Source organism: Anguilla anguilla, chromosome 3 (genome assembly GCF_013347855.1).
Source record: "Anguilla anguilla isolate fAngAng1 chromosome 3, fAngAng1.pri, whole genome shotgun sequence".
NCBI lineage: Eukaryota > Metazoa > Chordata > Actinopteri > Anguilliformes > Anguillidae > Anguilla > Anguilla anguilla.
The window spans coordinates 58,555,204-58,575,747 of NC_049203.1; the positions used below are offsets into that span (position 1 = coordinate 58,555,204).

The window sequence follows — 20,544 nt, forward strand, 5'->3', positions numbered from 1 at the left end:
GCTACGTGCAATGTGGACTGCTTAAAGTTGTAATGAAGTCCTCCCGAAACTTCTGCATTTATGGTGCTTTCTCTGCTGCCAGATTAGGTACAAGTGTCAAGGGGTGAGCAATAGCACAACGTAACGATGTTCGCCCCTTTCATACCACTAAAGAGTACCTAGTGCTGGGTTTACCTACAAACTAGACAGTGTCTAGCACCGGAACTCAGAGGTGGAAGAAACACATGGCAGGACTTTTATTTTCTGACTCCCTGGACTTTGCAGCTCTGTTGATATCTTACCTCTGGCTATGAACATCTAAAATGATCTTACGAAAGAGTGCTCGGTAGAACATCAGTTATTATTAGAAAAAATGAAGGATTTAGTCAGGGCGTTTAGTGTACATGCTATGAAAGGTGGGATCTCCCTCGCAGCTGTTTTTCTGCCCCCTGAGCTCCTTGCCAACACACTGACCCCAGATCAGTGCTCTTCAGCTTAACAAGCCTGGGTGGCATCAGCTTTGGGCAAGATGCCCATGGGTAAAGACTCACCTAAATCCCTGGCAGCTACTAGCCAGCTTACTAAACTAGTTAGATTACCAAAGCTGCCTGAGGTTCAGGTGCACAACTGATACACACATAACAAAACTTGTATATTTTAGTGTCAATCTAGAACACAATTTAGAATAAAATATAAAGAGGATGTTCAGAGACACACAGTCATGAAATTCCTAACACAGTGCTTTGAAACTAGTGCTAGTCCAGTGCTCTCTTAAATGATTCATAATCGTGATGAAGATGAGGATAACAAACATCTACTGGCCCCAGGGCTCTTGTTAAGGTCGATGGAATCGTGAACTCCAGCAAGCGCCAAAATATTTGGGCCAAGAATCTGGCATCTACACCAGGAAGCTCCAACATGAACGCAAAATAATCTTCCAGCGAGACACTGACCTCCAAGCGCATCCCAAACTCAACAGAGAAATTGTTAGCGTACCACAAAAATACTGTGGTGCAAATTAGCATCAAACGAAAATGTTTGGTTTTAATTACAGAGGGCAGAACGCAGTCCAGAACGCAAACGCGGAATGACTGATCTGAAGGATCTTGAAAGATTCCATATGGAGGAATTGTCAAAGGTTCCACGCCCTCCAATAAGTTCACTCAGAGTTTTCCTTGTGAAGGGAAAGTGCAAAAACTTCTTAAAACAACAGCGTGAATTGTGACGTTATCTATTTTAGGGAAAAAGACTATGAGCTAAAATATTTTTCTCTTTGCCTAGCTCAAAAAAATATTATTTTTCCAATTTTTAAGCATACAATATACCTCATTAGCTGAATTATGTTAAAAGGCTACTTAGATAGGCTACTTGGTCCTTCCTTTGTAATTCACCTAACTAATCACCATTCTTGCGAAGCGAACACAGTGAAATAGTAGCTTGATGTTACCTGGCCTTGTTGCCACAGTCCATGAGGTCGGCGATGTCGTTGAAGTTGGTAACAGCCAGCTTGGAGAGGTCCTCCACATAGGGGCCCATGATGGGGTGCTCTCTCACCCTCAGGGAGCTCTTGCTTTTGGGGTTGAGCAGGTCACGTACGCGCTCGCAGTAAATCTCCATGTATGACACCTGGAGGACAGGTACGGAGACAGGACGTTACGCAACCTGTAGCGAGAGCTCAAGCCAAATTCTTCTAATCTAAAAACAGTCTAACCAACAGACACACCCATAAAGTAAAGAAGGACGCAATGGGTGCAATTAAAAACATAGTAGTGTGGAAATAAAATCATAGTATGTGTTTACACATCCTGGTATGAGGGCGTGGCAGAGAGAGATGGCACACAAACACTATAGGAAAGACTGAAAACAGATTCTGGGTGAAGTGCTTCAAATCTTTTGGTCTAAAGAGTCGGACAGCATACAACCAAAATGATGAACAACCGTTCCTCGTGATACAGGAAAACTGACAGACATCACCTCGTAGGCAGCGGATTCCTTAACTGATGCTGTGACCTCACCTCCACAGAGAAAGACAAGTCTGGGCTGGCGTTGTCCAATGTGCGTTTGAATAGATCTTCACAAAGCTGTCCGATTGGGGGAGGAAAAAACCCATGTATGAGGCGACCACACGTACATATTCACACATGCGCAAACAATAAAATGCATTTACGGTATGTACATGAACAGACACTCGTGCATACATTTTTTGAAGGACAAGGTTGTCACTACCCCTTTAACTGGTGACCAACTACAGTCCCCTCTGCTTCCTCAGAGGCCACAGTAGTTTAGCTAGATGCAAATCAAGACTGTTCCAAAGGTCTCCTCTACCGCTGATGTTAAAGTATATAGAAAAAACTATTTCGGGAGCAGTGAATTTACAACGCAACACATATTGTGAGTAAACAATCTCTACATGCAGGCAGGTACATTGTCTCCATTGTTTCTCTCCTCATTTAGCCCAGCGTAAGCACTGAGAACTACAGTTCCCATCGTGCTCTGCCCACGCCATGTTGTACCTGTGGGATGATGCCCTGCTGGCCAGGCTCCTGTTTGCCCATCATTGTGTAGGACTTGCCAGCGCCAGTCTGCCCATAGGCAAAGATGCAGACGTTGTAGCCTTCAAAGGCGTGCAGCAGCATCTCCTCCCCTATGTCCAAGTACACCTGCCGCTGCGAGACAAAGCTTGGGTCCTCGGGCTAGAAAGAGAGGAACAGTCACCCACAAAACCTTACAAACATGAAAGGTGCACCCACATATTTCATATTACATTTGCAATAACGTGTGTATATATAGACATCTTCATAAGCACTACATAAACGATCCATAAACGCTTATGTCAGGTACTGAAAATGTACATAGCGTGCTGTGTCCCCACCGATGTAGCAAGTGATATTACCACAACATACTGAGGAGCACACATCATGTGACTATTTGCAGTCACGGGCATAAGAATTTGTCTACGTACTGCACATCAAAGTGTCACATTGTAAGAAGTGTGTTGCCATTTTGAAACATCGACTAACGAAAGTGTAACATCGTATGAAGTGCGTTGCACTTTTTTAAAATCAACTACTCACTGCCCTCAAGAGGACATGACTACAGAAATAATCATCTTTATCATCGGTTGAAATGGAAGAAGTGATATGGAATGTGGCGTCTGTCCAGTCCCCAGAGAGCTGCACTCGGGGGGAGGAGCTCTGCGATAGAGCCCGCGTGTGACATCACCGCCCCCTTTCAGTGGCAGGTCATATGGGGCAGTGGCACCTGACTGTCACAGGGACCGCTGGTGTCCGGGGTAAAGGTGGAATGGACCCGCAGCGCCCTTACCGTTGTGTGTGACCAGTACGAGTAGTCAAACGTGAAGTTCTTGGCCGCATCTTTGGGTTGCTTGGGGTTTGAGATGCCTGCGACAACATAAACCAAGAATGATTAGGGACTATACGGTTACAAATATTACATCGGTAAGGGAGCCTCCTTAAGACTTGTGGACACACACACACACACACACACACACTCCCTCTCTCTCACACACACGCGGACACACACACACACACACATACTCTCACACACACGCACAGGATCTGAATGCAACTCTGCCGTAACCTGAGTTCGAAGACCTGAAAACAATTACCCATGCGGTCAATATCAGATCAACTGCAACTGTAAGCTAAGGTTTACAAAAGGTTTAGCCAGGCAATTGAGAGCTTGGCAGGAGAACAACCAGGAAACGGTAGAATAGAGATCAAGCAGCAGAACGGGGGGTTTACAGAGAAAGAAAAAAAACAAAAACAAACAAAACAAAAAAAAAAAGGAAACGTTATTTGCTCTGCTCATTCCATTCCTGTAACGTTAAGGAAGTGAGTCACTGAGGCTGTATCAGTGAGTCGTTTACAGGGAGGTTGATGTAATAAGTCCTTGGAAGAGCAGCGGTATTCACTTCATGGGACCCAGGACGGGCATGAGTGTGTGTGTGTGTGTGTGTGTGTGTGTGTCTGTGTTTGTGTGTGTGTGTGTGTGTGTGTGTGTGTGTGTGTGTGTTTGTGTCTGTGTTTGTGTTAGTGACCTGCTGAGTGTGAGAAACTGTCCCCATATAGACGGAAGATCACTGACAGAACCCTCACTGAATGTCTTCAGAGTTCCAGAGCTCATCATCAGAGCTGTCCCACAACCTGTGACTCAGGTCTGAGAGGAACTGAGTAAGGGCCCCCCCCCCCCTTAATAAAGAATAAAGTTACAATCGGAGCGGACGGGACGTTCTCAGAAATAGTGAGAGACAGTCAGTCAGAGATCTGACTGCAAGCAAAGTAAACAAACACCGCCAGAGTCAATGGAGAGCGGTGGGGGAGTGCAGAGGGCCAGAGAGTGAATATTTCAGACTCATACGGCCCCCTGAAAGGCATTCTGGGACGGCGGTGGCTCCTTTCCCAGAGCACACATGTGCTGTGTTGAGGGCCGTTTGCATGGCGACGGGACAGCGGCACGCACCGCCTCCCCCCCCCTCCCCTCCCTCCTCCCTCCTGCCTCCTGCTATTTTTAGACAGGGGGGTGCAGCTGGCCTCTCACTCAGCTCTCCTCTCTGGGGCAGACCAGCAACGTGGTCTGGCGTCGACGCAACCTAGCCCGCTCTCCCTCACGTCTCGCTGTCTCGCGTACACAAACACGCACACGCACCCGTGCGCTAGCGAGCTAATTGGCTCGACACTTCGCCATCGTGCACGGCTGCAGTTTGGTGGGGCACACGCACAGACACGCACAATTTATGTGTTAGAAATATCACACGACTCCAAATATCACGTACGCTGAAAACTGCAACAAATGTCAAACGTTTCCTTATTTTTGTGCGTTTACTTTTCCCACAGTTTCCTGGTGGGAACAGTGAAACAGATGCCACACTAACCCAGATGGCTCCTTGCTTTCAGCTCATAAATACTCTTCAAACGTAGGCTGCCTGCTCAACAACAAAATCATCCGTCAACTCCTGGCTGTCAGGGACGTTGGCTGTGTGCAGTTAAATGCTGAAAAATGTGTTCCCTTTGGCCTGGTGTTACATAAATCTTGGCAGTACAGTGGCTTACGGCACTTGGGTTTTAAACCTGGATTCAGTGATTCACTGAAGTGGATGCCACAAGGCCCTATACATAGCACCTCCACTACTGGACATGCCCCGGCTCCCAGGCTCATTCACACTGTGCACCGACAGTTGATCTTCAAGTGACTGCCAGTGCCTCTCATTCATATGGACAAAGTCCCACAACATACAGCCCCGATGGCAGCAGCTGTCTCCATTACACGCTGGTGGAGACCACAGCTGCAGAAATCGCGCACCTGAATGCAAATATAAGCAGACTCTGGACCTCAGCGCAAACACATTCGGGGAGGGGCAGGTTCACCCTGCTCACAGGCATTCACAAAGCTGACCTCCTGACCCCAGCCAGCCCTCAGGAGACCACACACTCTGCACAGAGGGCACAGCACCGACACCCACTCGGTCCTCGACCCTGATTGGTGGAGCAGGGTGCTCGTTTTTGGCGGAGGGAGGGAAGACGTGAGGCAGATGGTGTGGATTGCACGGCTCTGAGAGTGCCCCCCCCTCTCTCTCTCTCCTCCTCTCTGGATTCCTGGTTCCTCCCCCCCCTGTCCCGCACGCAGGCCCAGGCCTGTCCCCGTCCCCGGCCCGGGACAGGACCGTCGGACAGGCACGTGGGGAGCGGGGCGGGGGGACGTGTGCGTGCACGCACAGCCGGGGCGGGCCATGCAGCCACGCCAGGTATGCGCCCCCCGTCCTCCGTCATCCACATGCTAACAGCATCACGTTACATCTGACGCATCTGAAGCACTCAGCACTGCATGAGCAGGGCATTGTACCGCATCCGTGGGGCCTAGCGTAAAAGGCTGCATCTTCTCCAAAACAGCCATTTAACGCAACAGAGTCCAGTTCACCAGCTATCCGCCAGAGCTTAGCTATCCTTGGCCTACGATAAACGTCTAAAAATACTCTGCAATGCTGCAGTCTCTCTTCCTCCTACATGGAGCCCTGCCGAAATTGGTTTCTGCAGAAGCCTGGTTCTGCGAACTGCTGTACAGCTGGTGTGCTTCATTCTGGATGGCCTGTTGCCGGGTGACCCTGAGCTGTTGTTTAAGACAAGGTTTTACAACATGAGGCAGGGCCAGAGCTTCCCCCTCTCTTCCATCACCACCTCACCACTCCAGCCTGCATGTAACCCAACTGTTGTGCTTGGCACATGCATGTACATACATGCACAAAGCACGTCAGTGTTCACAGTTCAACCTCGGATCCGATTTTAAGAAACAAAGTTGGCCAACGGCCTTCGTGGCTGCTATACCATATCCTTGCATTCAGACATGACGCCAAGACATTCAAGTTTGTTTCTGTGCCAGTTATGTAACCCACAAAATGGTCTAAAAGAAATGAGAAGAAAAAAAAAAAAAACAAACAAAAAAATGTCTAGATAAGAAGGGTTTGTAATTGGAAACACTATGCAAATTACTGTACCGTGAAAGTATTTGTTTTGTACTGGAGTCAACTGAAACCTCAGCTGCCTCCAAAGAGAAGCTGATGCTTGGGGATGCCAGAGGCACAGATTATCGGGGGAAAGAAATCCTCTGGTTCAACTGGCCCGAGACTCTCGAGATGAAAACCGAGACAGCGCGCTGGCAGCAGAATTAACCGGTAAAAAAACACAGGCTTTTCAGGTGTGCTTTCGGCCCGTTCCCCGTAACTGTGAAAAGTGTCAAAGTAAAGGCGGATAGAGTTCATTCCGCGATTGTTTTCCTCAATGGGCACCCAGATCAGGTGTCTCTTCTGCTCTTCCTCCCTTTCCCATCAGCACAAAAAAGAGCCCAGAACAGACAGGGGAGGGAGGGAAACACAAAGAGAGAGAGAGGGAGGGAGGGCGGGAGAGCGGAAGGATGAGTCACAAAAGCAGCAGGACAGGTCTGCAGGTCCTGCCCCTCTTTCAGCAGCCGCTAGCCTCAGTCCCTGAGCTGCAAGCTGGTCGGCGGACTGTAGTTTCCATAGACTCCAGGGATGCATGAACCAGGTGTTGCATGTGTGTGTGTGTGTGTGTGTGTGCGTGTGTGCGTGCGTGTGCGTGTGTGTATGTGTGTGTATCCAGGCACAGATGGGTGATGAAGGGACAGAAGGCCAGTGGCCTGGAGGAAATGCCGTTGGAAAACACAATGAGGAGGAGGAGGAGCAGGATGCAAAATCAAAACAAAATTATGAAAATTCAATTTCAGCAGGAAAAGTAAAGATTTTTTACAACTCAAACTCTATCAAACATAGTCAGTAGTAAAATATTGGCTAAAATATTGATATTTTAAAATGCCCATACTCTCATTTGGACAAAAACATTTGGGCTAAATCCAAGGAAATACACTGTGGGAAAAGAAGGAGAAAAGAAAGGAGAAACTCGAGTTGGGAAAGTCCAGTGAGACAGATGAAGTAAATTAAAAACCGAAATAGGAGGAGGAAGAACAAAACAAAAAAAAAACAACCAAGAGGGGGTAAAAAAGGGAGAGCAGAAAAGCGTTTTCTGCACCCGCTGCCTGCAATGGCCTGGAAAAGGAGCTGAAATGTCAGGATGAATTTAAAGCCATAGGAGTGTACATTGAATCATAACATATAATGTCGTGAAAAAGTATTCACCCCCTTCCTGATTTCCTCTATTATATTTGTTACACTGAATAGTTTCAGATCCTAAGACATGTTGTTTTAATTTGATTCCCTACTTCCCTAGCACTTCTGTTGTATAGCACTTTTAGCTGGAGTGTTGGTTTGATTTGAGCTTTATTGTTGTGTATGAAACTACTGGAGTCCTACTTGGTCAGGTCTCTCCTGGAAAATAGACTTTAATCTCAGTGACAATATAACCTGGTTAAACACAAATAAATAAATAAATAAATAAATAGTTAGTGATGAGGGAGGGAGAACCTTAATTTTTTAAGTTGAATCATTTCCATATCCTTTAAGATTTTGTGACTGCTAAGTTACAGACAATGAACAGAACACGATTGGTTCGGCCAAGACAAAGTGTAGTAAGAAGTTTCAGCGCTGGATTGACAGCAAAGAGGAGAGAAGACAGAATAAGCAGAGCAGCATGCCGGGAATGGCAGCCAGTTATCAGTAACATATGAAAGGGTGTAGGATTTCACTGGGGTGTGTCACTCAAAGAGCGATGGTCGAGAAGGAAAACGTGTCTTGACCAGAGTTGCGCCATCTGTCTCCTGCTATGTGGGGTAAGGGGAGCGTCAACATTTCACCCATAGTCCACGAGCACACAAACACAGACGGACAGAGAGACGGAACACAAAATAGACAGACAGAAAAACACAGACAGACAGACAGAAAAACAAAGAGAAAGACATCCAGACACAAAAACACAGAAAAACAGATACGGAAAAGCACAGAAAGACAGACTCGGAGAGTCAGAGTCATATCCTGTGTCTAAGTTAATTCAGAAAGCACAGGGGTTTGTGTATTTAGGTCATACCTCAGCTTCTCAAAACTATTAAGGTGCAAGACCCTGATGAGGGATGGAACCCTACTGCTATTTTCCCTCTTCCAGAAAAATGAACATAAGTCTTTTCTTGCTTTTTATGAGCTTTAGCCAGTAGGCCCAAAGTCATACCCTCACATCAATTTTGATGCTCAAAGTCTTTAAGGGGGTGCAAAAACAAGCAGTCAAAGTCAAAACTTTGAGAGGCCTTAACTTTTGAACCGTCTAACAGAAACAGATGTTTGTAGTGGTCCCTAACAAGTTTAAAAAGGAAAAGTCCCTACATCAGAAAACCACCAAGCGGCACGCAAGTTAATCAGTACCATAAATATCTACATATGCAAATGAAGCAGTGCCAATCATCATTACGTTAATCATTCTCAAACTTGGTGTGAGTCAACACAGAGCTATGGCACAGAGGTGCACCAGGTTTGAACAAAATCAGATAAAAAACATGGCTGCCAAAAGTGATTCAAGATTCTGCGTTCTCTGGCCATTTTTAAAATATAAAAACCGATGTCATGGTAATTAAAGCCAGGCTTGGTCTATTGGCTTAAATCGTACTCTGAATGAAAGGGCACAACATTACGAACAAGATAAAACGGAATTGGTGTCAATTCCCAAAAAAAAACAAAGCTGTTAAGAGTGGCTGAAATTTCAGCCTTTACACCCAATGTTCCACATTGAAAGATAATAGTTAAGGATCTTCTTCTCGTGAAGTGTATTTGAAACTGATACGATACGTGGCACAGATCAAGTTTTTACTCATTTAACTCATTTAAGTTGCTTCATGAAAAAAAAAAAAAAACATGGCCAAGGCAAGCACCACAGAATGCTCCATAGATGTCAAGAAGAAGCCTATTCCTAAACCCCAACGCCACATTCCCTCCCTTTCCCCTGTTGGTCTGCTGAAGGATTTGGACAGCAAGCAGGGTTTGATGAACACTTATCCCCACTGAAGGCTGCTTGGTGGATAAAGGAGGAAGCCTGAGAGAGGAACTTATACTTATATTCAGCTTCTGAACTTGGAGGTTTTGGGCATGAGGGATGTTTTACAAGTCCTAATAAAATGCCAAAAAAACCTCATAGCCCAGGCTAGAAAGAGGACCACATAAGCTCTGTGAATCCAGAGTACGCAAAACCCAAAACAAGGATCAAAACACTGGCTCCATTTCCAGTATGGTTCATCATACTACGCCCTCCTGATCATCCAATCCCTGTCATTCATCCAGTCGCCCTGTTCAGCGATGAGGCTGTGTGTCACTTACAGGTGGAGCTGCCCTGCATCTGGATCACACACTTGGCATCGCGGCTGGTTTCGCGGGAGTTGAAGGGCCGGACCCTCACCGCCACCTTCACAGAGGCGGAGGCCATCTTGGTCATGGGGCGGGGCGATCAGAGCGTCGTGATGATGAAGACCTGGGGAGCAGAGAGAGGAGGTACATTCAGACGCTCAGCAGTGACAGGAACAGCGAGAACCAATCAAGGTCCGACAAACAGAGAGAGATACAACACCAGCGATGGAAAAGACTTCACACAGCTCAAACTACAAAGAGCACGAAACAAACAAAACCTACAATGGCATGTTTTTTTCTTTTTTATCTGCCTCTGCATTCCATCCATGGTAAAGATCAATCCCGATTCCAAATTTTGCAAGTGCGCAAGTAGAAGATGTGATTTAACCTTAGATACTGAATACATTAATGCAAGGTGAAGGATGGGGTACAAACAGACAGCCAGGAAAAGCAGCACTGGTGCATCACCAATCCACTGTGTCACAGACCCAAGGGACACCATAATGAGGACAACCTAAAGCAGCCAAACAGCACGGGTGCAGGAGAACCCACAAGCGTGTCCGAGCGGCAAATCCGTGCCCCCCCCCCCCCCCCCAGCTTCTCATCCCGGCGCCTCCCTCAGAAGCACAGGTATCAGCTTCAGCCATTTCAGGTTTCGCCAGGTGCAGGAGGAGGAGGAGGAGGAGGAGGAGGAGGACCGCACAACAGGCAGCAGTATCGAGCGATGAGCTGCAGACACGCAGACAGCAATGTGGACAGGAATGTCACTGGCGTGACGACAATGGCGGCATTATGTCCACGGAGCACGTGGCCCGCTGGAGGGGGAGGGAGTGGGGGAGTCATGCACTGCTGCAGGGCATTTGTAGCTTTCGTGAGCAGCGATATGCTGATGCCACAATTCCTGATGCCTGAGAGGAGCACTTGGAAAACTCTTATTTGGGACCACTGACTGCTAGAGACGATTACTGCAGCCATTAATGTTTTTATGTGTGATTATACAGTATTTCAACTGCAGCAGGTCCACCGTTATATGCACTCAGCAAGAAAGATAGCAGGCTAGTCTGCATATTAGCATGAGCCCCAACACTGGCTGACTGTTGACACAGTATATTGACTGGGACTGTCCTGAGAGTTTCGGTCCAAGGTTTCCAGGAGATAATGGAAACAGCAGAGAACACCTGCAAATGAACAGAACCATTTTCCACATGACACACAGCTCATCCAGCAGTGCTGGGAACTTTTTTTAAATTTTTTTTTAGGGCAAGACAATTCACTAATGCACCAATGCCAAATCAGAAGGCAAATCTAAATAGGCACAAGGGCATGAAGGCCAAAACGATGACTGTACAATTAGAGAAATATTTCTAGAAGGGTTATGAGGAAAGGCACAATCAGCTGTGCAGGTATGCTTCTTTTTTATTTTTTATTTTTTTAAAAGGATATTGTGATAAAGAGCAGGCCATCCACGGTAACGGCCAGATGGCTGGCTGCTGTGTCATTTATCTCTGTTGTGCACCAATCAGGGCCCACAAACAGAGCACTGTCTCTGAAGCAGCAGCCACGTTTGGTTAATGTTCTTTGGGGCTCTGTTTCTGTGAAATATACACTGGCTACCCATCATGGCCTAACACAATCAGGTCACCAGTCCACACAATCACCACCATCACAAATGATATCCAGAAAATGAAATGTATAGAACAAAATAATAGAAATGCTATAAATGATGAAACAAGGCATACTGTCACTGGAAAAAGAGGAAGACATGGGGAAAAAGGATAAAGGGCACAGGATCACAGAGGAGAAAGGTGCAGAGGGGAAGGGTACAGGGCAGAGGGGAGAACGGTGCATGAGAAAGGGAGGGAAGGGTGCAGGGCACAGGGGAAAGGGTGCATGAGAAAGGGAGGAAGGGGAAAGTGTACAGGGCATGAGAAAGAGTGAATGGGCACAGGGCACAGGGTCCCAGGACCAGAAGGTAGAGACACTGCTACTGCTGTGTGACACTGCTGAAGCTCTTGTCCTCGCTCACAGTCTCCCCAGCCTTGACAATGAGAGAATTGTGTACACAGAGAAGGGGGGGGGGGGGGCAGGGGGGGATGGAGGGAGAAAAAGAAAGAGGGATGGTTAAAAAAAACATCCCTGTTCCCTTAGTAACACCAAAAGACAAACAGAGAGGTGCTACTGTAGGGAGCGAGGAGAGACAGCTGGAATGTGCAGCTCAAACAGAAAGGGGCAGGAATGGAGATGTGTGACTGGGGGGGGGCAGGGGGGGCGTGAGGTCACATGAATGGTGAGGGGAGCGGGGGTGGGGGTAAGGGCACGGGCAGTCTGTACTGCTGCTGCTGAGTCAGGCCTTGCAGTACAGCTACAGCTGTGGTGCAATAGACTACAATGCCGCTGGCACACTGGCATGCAGGCTTAAGAACCTGGCTTTTGGGTACCCTGCACGAGAGAAGGGATACCCACTACTCGCCCAGTGAGGCCTACACAGCTCTGCCTCCCTCCTCCTCCCCAGCACTGCACGGCTGAAAAGACCTGACTCATTCTGCCCTTGCCCAGGTGTGTAAGAATGCTTACATATGAAAAAAATGCAGGGGGGATGTTACATGCTTGCTCTCAATCGAACTCTTATCTTATTCAAACATAGGCCATAATCCAAACATTCCTCTACAGGCTGCCATCACCAATTATACCTGGTCAGGGTCACAGGGAAGGGGGGGGGGTCTGGAACCAAGGGGCGAGAGGCAAGAATACACATTGGACAGGTCGCCAATCCATTGCAGGGCACACACACATTAATTCCCATACCTACAGGCAATTACTGTATATTCTCCCACTGGCCTAACCTGCATGTCTTTGGACTGTGGGTGGAAACCTCGAGCGCCGGGAGGAAACCCATGTGGGATAACATGCAAACTCCACACCAAAGCAGAAAGAGGATAAAGTTATCGTGTACGCTTACTGGCCCAAGTGCGTGCGCACGACGTGGTTGGCGGTATCCAGCCCGCAGCGCCCACGTGCGTATCCGCAGCGACCGTGAGCACGAGGTGCCGCTGGCAGTCACAACATCTGCGTAAACAGCCAATAAAAGGCGGCCGCTACGGTCCGCAGCAGCACAGCGCAATGGGTCAGGAGCCAGCTCTTTCCCCCCCCCCCCCCCACGCTCCACGCTGAGTTAGCTGCAGCGGTACGACCCTGGCTGTCAGCGGGGGGGCCGTGACCCTTCAAGTGCTCGGGGGGTTTGCTGCTGTGAAAGCACTTGGCACGGGGTCACGAATCCACTGACCCGTGGACAGCACGGACCTGAGAGAGGGGCGGGCGGGCGTGGGGCCTCCCCGCGCGACTCCGCTGGTAAAGGCGCTATAACCGCCAGGACCGGCTGGGCCAGGGCTCTTCCTGTCGTGGAGTATCAGTTCCTCCAAACAAAGCGCCGCGTACCCGCAGGGCACCTGCTGACATCAGCAAAAGAATCCTCTCTCCTCCAATCAGCAGGCACTCCGTTGCTAACGTGAGGCCTTTAACGTGGGAAAGGATTACTGGCTTGTTCCGCGAGTTTTACAGAGGTGTGTACGTACGGGGGGTTACGAGGGTCAATCGCGAATAGCGACACAGGCGGCTAAAATTCCACCGCAGAACCGATCGCGCCACAGTGACATCCAGGTGTGTCTACTGGGCCTTTTGGGATGAGCCTGGAGATGCCTAAGATTTGTGCTGGGATGGTTACTCACGGCTGCCATGGCTCGGGTTAGTCACAAACAGAAAAGGTCTGAGTCATGACTGCGCAGGTTTTAGTGCTGACCAACGCACACCGAAGGTGTTTGGCAAACACGGCTGACGACGTTCCTCCTTTCACCGCCCAAGTTTCTTCCACCGCCGTGGCTCGCAATGACAGGCCGCCACTGGTCAGCGAATGCTCCATAACCCCGATAAACGTCCTTTTGTATCGTTCGCTACACAGTATTCTTCGCCTGTGCTCTTCCCTCAGACTCCCTTATTTTCTCCATGGGAGACGCTTGGCAGCCGAGCCGAAAAGGAGATTAACTGCTGACAGATATTTAACCTCAGGGAGCAGTCACAGACTGCGGAGTACAGACTTGTTACTCTTCCCTCAAACCGTCTTTCACCCAATGGGAGGAACAGCCACACCGGCCCGGGTGAATGACAGAGAGGGGGAAAAAAAGGAAAAGAAAGAGAGAGAGAAGGAGGGAGGGAAGGAGCACCGGCGAGGGAGAGGTGCCAGCGCAACGCGGCCGGCGGCAAAGACAGGTGTTTCCGAAGCGCGAGGGTGAACAGGTGAGCGGCGCTGGCAGGCTGCCCGACGTGTAATTACAGAACCACAGGACATGCAGACAAGCAAAGCTGTCAAACGCACACAGCCGGATGAGGATGTGCGCACACGCACACACAGGCACACGCGCGCGCACACACACAGACTGAGAAAGAGCAATAAATACAGTTTGCAAAGAGACCCGCTGGGTAGTCTCAGATATGCCGGGAATAACTCAGTTGCTCACACTAACCCAACTCAGATATGCCGGGAGTAGCTCAGTCGCTCACACTAACCCAACTCAGATATGCCGGGAGTAGCTCAGTCGCTCACACTAACCCAACTCAGATATGCCGGGAGTAGCTCAGTCGCTCACACTAACCCAACTCAGATATGCCGGGAGTAGCTCAGTCGCTCACACTAACCCAACTCAGATATGCCGAGAGTGGCTCAGTCGCTCACACTAACCCAACTCAGATATGCCGGGAGTAGCTCAGTTGCTCACACAAACCCAACCCTCAGGCACTCCCAAGCGCAGCCTGAGTCGAGCGTACACGCATCCCCTGATCTATTCTCAGACCCATTCTGCCCCGGCATCGCTTGCGTAACGCACATAGCAGGCATAGCTCTCGCGCTTGGGAGCGAATAACAGCGCATGCGATGCAGCGGCCGCAAGAGGAACATGAGCAGGGGGCTGCTCTCAACCTCGTGCGCTGCATCCTTCTGTTTCTTTCCTGTCATTAGACGGGGGCGGGGTCATGATTAAGCAGGGAGGGGCAGGTGACAGATTACTCCGGAATGGTGGGGTCTAGTACCCAAGGGCACTCCGTCATTTTCAGAAGATCCGGTTGAATTTTCCCGTCCTCTCGTGGAACCCGGTTGCCCGGTTATGGGTCAGGGCACTCCAGTATTTTAGGAGCATGCCCACTAATTGGGATGCATTAGTCTGCTCATAAATTTTTCGACACACGTGCTCCTTGGACAAAATGTTAGCGTAGAGCCCTGTGGGTGTCTGATTAAAAGGCTAGGCTTCTGTAAGAAAGGACAGGAACACTACTGCTGTGACTTCACAGCAAGGAAGGGCTTCCCAGACAATTTCTCAAGATGGGAGAGAGAACAGCATGTCGCAAGCCTCACACAGTGTGAGGGGGTTAGCGCGCTCCCATCAACTGCCGTTCTGACTCTCCCGGTCCAGTCTGGGACCTACTGATCACTTTCAAACATGTCCGATATTTTCATTGCTGTTCCTGTAGTGTGGCAGGTATAAGGCGATTTTTTATGTTGGCCATTGAGAATTAAGCAGTATACGGAAACAATGCTACCAAAATGTTAATGACAGATTAACATTTTCATAAACCCACAATTGTACCTGACGATAACATAACGTACTATACAGGGCTGCTACCTGTAACATTTTAAAGCTAAAATAAGAATAGTTATAGCTACAATGTGACAAATGAACCCATCTAGTGCCCCGATTACTATGAGTATTTCCGATCTCTCACAACTCTCTTTTAACTACGGAGAGCCTGTCTTGCCCATGTCCACCCCAACTATCAAAGTGCCCTATTTCTTCTTAGCACACAGAGGCTCAAGGCCCCCAAACTAAAACTGGCACCAGTTGCTCCACATCCATGGCAACCCTCTAGTTCTAGTTGGCAGCCAGCGCAAGCAAAAGTCACTCCCGTGTCACTGTCTCGCAACACGCGGCCTCGCCTCATTGGCTCATCTTACAGTGTGTGCGCAGTCATGGCCAGTATACGCGAGACGTCATGTCCGGTGATGTTAAGATGTAAAACCTCGCGTCTACCCTGAGATAAAGGGCACTACGTCACCGATCAGCACACAGGCCAAGCCCAATATGGGAAGATTGCTGAACACAAAATACAGTTTAAATCATGAAAATGGCGGTTCTTGTTCAAGCAGGAACAAGCCAAACGTTAGCCTGTCCCACAGGTATTTGTGACACCTGTATGCTATAGCCCTTGAGCTGAGCCAAAGGGAGGGGGTCTGAGAAGGGGTAAAACACTCCATGGTAAATTATGAAAATCTTAAAATGTATAGAATACCAGCAGGCCTATATTAAGTCTATTTCAAGTCAAAAAGATTTGAGCGTTATTCTGGATTTTCATACTTGACTACTGAAGCAAATGAAAAGTAAAGGTAACACCTGACTGCACATTTTGCACATACACTGTTTCAATTACAGCATGTGCAATATGTATGTTAATGAATTTACCGTCATTTATTCATACCACTACATAAAAGAGCTGCATGAAATATTTTCAGATAATATTCTCAAAAGAAATCATGAGGCCACGTTGAATATTAATGGAACCTCTTTAGTGAAAACATAGCCTTGCCAGCCAAACGTAATTATCAATAATAATAGCCTAAACCTTACATGTAAAACTTTTTTACAGCCAACATTTTCCATGCTGAAAAAAGGTCAATGGAAAAATCCTACAATTCCAAAAGGTCAGACATCCATCAGTTTGAAATACGCCAAACATTTATACTGCCTGAAAACCAGAGCCTGGAGATAAACCATAAAGTCTGCCCCTCGCTCCCAGAATTATCTTATTAACATCACAATGAATGACTCTAGCAGCCTCACAAAATGAAGGTTAGCAAGTCTAACAAATGGGATAGCACACTTATATGAAGCTTTCAGCAGGCTGTATAAAACAAAAACATTATTACATTTTTATTTATTAATATACTAAATTAGGGCCACTACTAGGGACCTTGGCATATACTGTATAATACTGAAACACCAGAAGGAATGGAATACAATTAGCCATGCTAATAAAATAAAAAATGTTTTCATCAAATAGGAAAAAAGGAAAAAATGTATATTTGTGAACAAAAACACTAGAACAGCTTGAATGCTTTGACCTCTTGCAAATGCACATGGAAGGACAAGTGCCATGTACTCACAAGGACCACTTATCACGCCTTTCTGTCTTGCATCATATAGCTCTGCTTAAATGGAGATGTGCACCTTTCCTCCAGCCTAGCTAGAGTTAGCCCTTACAACCCTCCTCACAAGGAAATGAGACAAAATGATTCAAGGGGGCCTCATTAGTGCCATTTGAGTTGAGAGATCTATTTAAAAAGGTGGCGAGCACCACTTTCTGCAAACAGTGAAAGGCATTCCTGTTAGCTTGGCATGTAAAAACACTTTTGGATGTGTTCCTAATTGATATACTGGTCTGCTAGGCGAGGTATGACTATACCATAGACTGTATAAAAATATAACTATACACTAGAGGAAATGAACACTAGACAAGAAGCACTGATTTTAAAGGCTGTCCTTTCATTTCTGCATAATTAACAATTAAACTGTAACCAGCACTAAAGTTCTTTAATCAAGCAACTTGCATAGAGGATCAGTTGAAATTACATTCATTGACAGTTTAATGCTTTTTCTGGATTTGGTAAAATGTTAAGATTTCGTATTTTAGTTTAAAACTGCTGAGGAGGCAACAGCAGGAAACATCAAACAGCACTGAACTTTGAAAATCACAACGTCACAATAAGCTCCAGTGAAGATCAAAGCATAAGACTGGCATTGGATGTGACAATACCTTCCACCATTAATGCAATGTGACCTGGTTCACCACCAAAAAGAAACTTCTCTATCTGCATGTATATCCATCACCCTGTGACCGAAGGCCAAAGGCTGGAAAAACAAGTCTTACAGCTTTGAATATAGCTTCCATGTTAGACTGTCCAGTATAACCCAAATGTAATAAGGTCTAGTTTTTTAACACCATTCTAATGGCACTAAAACTGAATGGACATTAAATGAGAAATAGTATTTCAAACTTTCATCTGCAGATGGATGAAATCCCTGCATTAGCCTAAGAGTTGCACATTTTTTAAATAATTATTTTAAAATCATGCACGCACTGAAAATATTCCAAGTTTAAACATCCTCTTGCTTCTGAATGACCTTTTTACCCCACTGATCCATAGCAAATCAGGTTTTGAATTTTAAGAAAATTTCCATGGCTGATTCAAGTTCTGCAGTGGAGGTCAGAACAGCTGAGACCCTGACTCACTTCAAGCGACAACTGAAGACTCACCGCTTCAGGCTGCACCTCTCCCCATCCCTCCCTACCTCCCTGTAATCTCTAAATTGACTGTAAGCTTAGTGTTAGAACTAGGTAGCTGTGTTGTAGTTGACTTAGTTAATGCACTTGTGTCTTAACTACTGCTTGTATTTTTGCATAGACTACGTTGTTGCTGTTCTTGTTTGTGTTAGTGTTAATCAGTTTAAACTACAGGGTCCAAGTTAATGCGGTTGTTCCCTGCACTTGGAACGGTACTTCTCTCTAGGGGTTTCGTCATACTTGTTCCTGGTTATGGTTATACACTTTGTTGTATGTCGCTCTGGATAAGAGCATCTGCCAAACGCCTGTAAAGTAATGTAATGATGAATGACCATACTAAATGTGTAATAAATGCCTATTTTTAAGGGAAAACATTTTTGTTTTATAATTGACGTCAAACATATTATTTTGCATTTGGATTATTGTATTCATGATATTTACCTTGATTTCGATCCATTTCAAATTGTTTTTTTTGATGTTTTCAAAGGTACCAATGGCTTCAAATAGGGTTTAGGGCTTAAACTAGGGTTAGGGTTAGGGTTAGGGTTAGGGTTAGGAAAACGGTAAGTCTGAGGGTAGAGGCGAGTTCACGGTTGTGTTCAGCAGCTTGAAGAAAAGTTAGGACATGGGTTTGTTAATGATTTTGAATGAATCAAAAAATTTCTCTGGTAGCATGTGTGCCTATGACCATACAAAATGCGTAATAAATGCATAATTTATTAGGGAAAACATTTTTGTTTTTTAAATGACCTCAAACATATTATTTTGCATTTGTATTAATGTATTCATGATATTTACCTTGTTTTCAATCCATTTTAAATTGGTTTTCTGATGTTTTCAAAGGTACCAATGGCTTCAATTAGGGTTTAGGGCTTAAACTAGGGTTAGGGTTAGGAAAACGGTAAGTCTGAGGGTTGAGGCAAGTTCACGGTTGTGTTCAGCAGCTTGAAGAAAGGTCAGGACATGGGTTTGTTAATGATTTTGAATGAACCAAAAAATTTCCTGGAAGCATGTATGCCTATAACCATACAAAATGTGTAATAAATACATATTTTTTTAGGGAAAACATTTTTGTTTTTTAAATGACCTCAAACATATTATTTTGCATTTGTATTATTGTATTCATGATATTTACCTTGTTTTCAATCCATTTTAAATGGGATTTTCTCAGGACATGGGTTTGTTAATGGTTTTGAATGAACCAAAACATTTCTCTAGCAGCATGTGATGATGACGATGATGATGATGAAGAAGAATGGAACGGAAGTGGTAGAAAACCTCAGGCTGTAGGAGGTTCCCTTAAACTGCGCAGCAAGTGCACAAATCCGTGAGAATTCCTGCCACAGCTGTTCAAGAAGAGTGCATTTTTTCCTCAAACAGTAGGAACAGAAAAAATAAAAAATGCACAATGCTTACTTTGATCCCAGGGGATGTTTTAGGAAAATAGGCCTACTCTCTAAAAGTATCCCTTTTCTTCCCAACCAATTTTGTAAGTTAAGCTCGTTTTTACAAACAGTTATATTCTCAGTCAATTCACCCACAGTCAATAAGGGTTAATCAATCCTGGTTTCTGTTCTGTCACTATCCGCCCACAATTTAAGCAAAGATTTACAGTGGAATGTATAACAGGAGGTGCCTCGGTATATAGTATACAATTTATGGCAACAGAGTAGTGCAACCTTTGCAATAAATTTATGAATATAATGACATATGACAGCACAGTTCACTAACCGATGTAACTGCACTAATTAAAAACAGCAGCTGTTTCTTAGTCACAACTAGAATTTTATGACTACAGTAGAAATCCCATTTACTTTTTCACAGCAAATTCTGAAAAGTACATTCTACCAACACCAAATCTCCGGCAAAGGTATGACCCGTTTTCAATATGCATGTAAAAATTAGAGTAACAAATGCAAAACATTCATCTTTGACCATTTCAAATTTCAAACCGACGGGTAAAATCACAAAAAGAAGAACCGAACTGTAGCATATGCTACAAATACAACAAAGTATAAGATGTGCCAGATATGAAGATAGTTTAACAGTTTGTGGTAACCCGCTTTTAACTGCAATTTATGGCAAAGGAACAAGAAAAATCAGCAATTCAAAGAAAGACAAACAGCGCCAAAACATCATAAATATGGCCCGACTTTTCAGACCCTTCAAAGTGAAAATATGAGTGTAACTGACTAGACTGTATACTTTCAGGACTCGTGTGTGGACAAGCAGAGAGAGAGAGAGTAGCATGACACACAGGCGGCTGCACTCGCATGCAAAGCCAGGGTTCCGGCTCTCATCCATACAGGAAAAACAAGCCCCTGTAGGTCACATGAGAGGAGAAGGGAGGAGGTGAAAATGCCGGACTCCGC

General features: G+C 46.0%; 1 protein-coding gene across 1 annotated transcript in view; it reads right to left on the bottom strand.

The window, feature by feature from the left end:
• LOC118223453 (kinesin-like protein KIF1C) overlaps positions 1-20,544 on the bottom strand; it is a 47,253-nt gene that overhangs the window by 19,987 nt on the left and 6,722 nt on the right. Inside the window, 5 exon segments of the mRNA XM_035410003.1 lie at positions 1,427-1,605; positions 1,995-2,060; positions 2,493-2,672; positions 3,304-3,380; positions 9,764-9,914. Of these exon segments, the coding sequence (XP_035265894.1) occupies positions 1,427-1,605; positions 1,995-2,060; positions 2,493-2,672; positions 3,304-3,380; positions 9,764-9,878 (617 nt within the window). The 5' untranslated portion in view covers positions 9,879-9,914.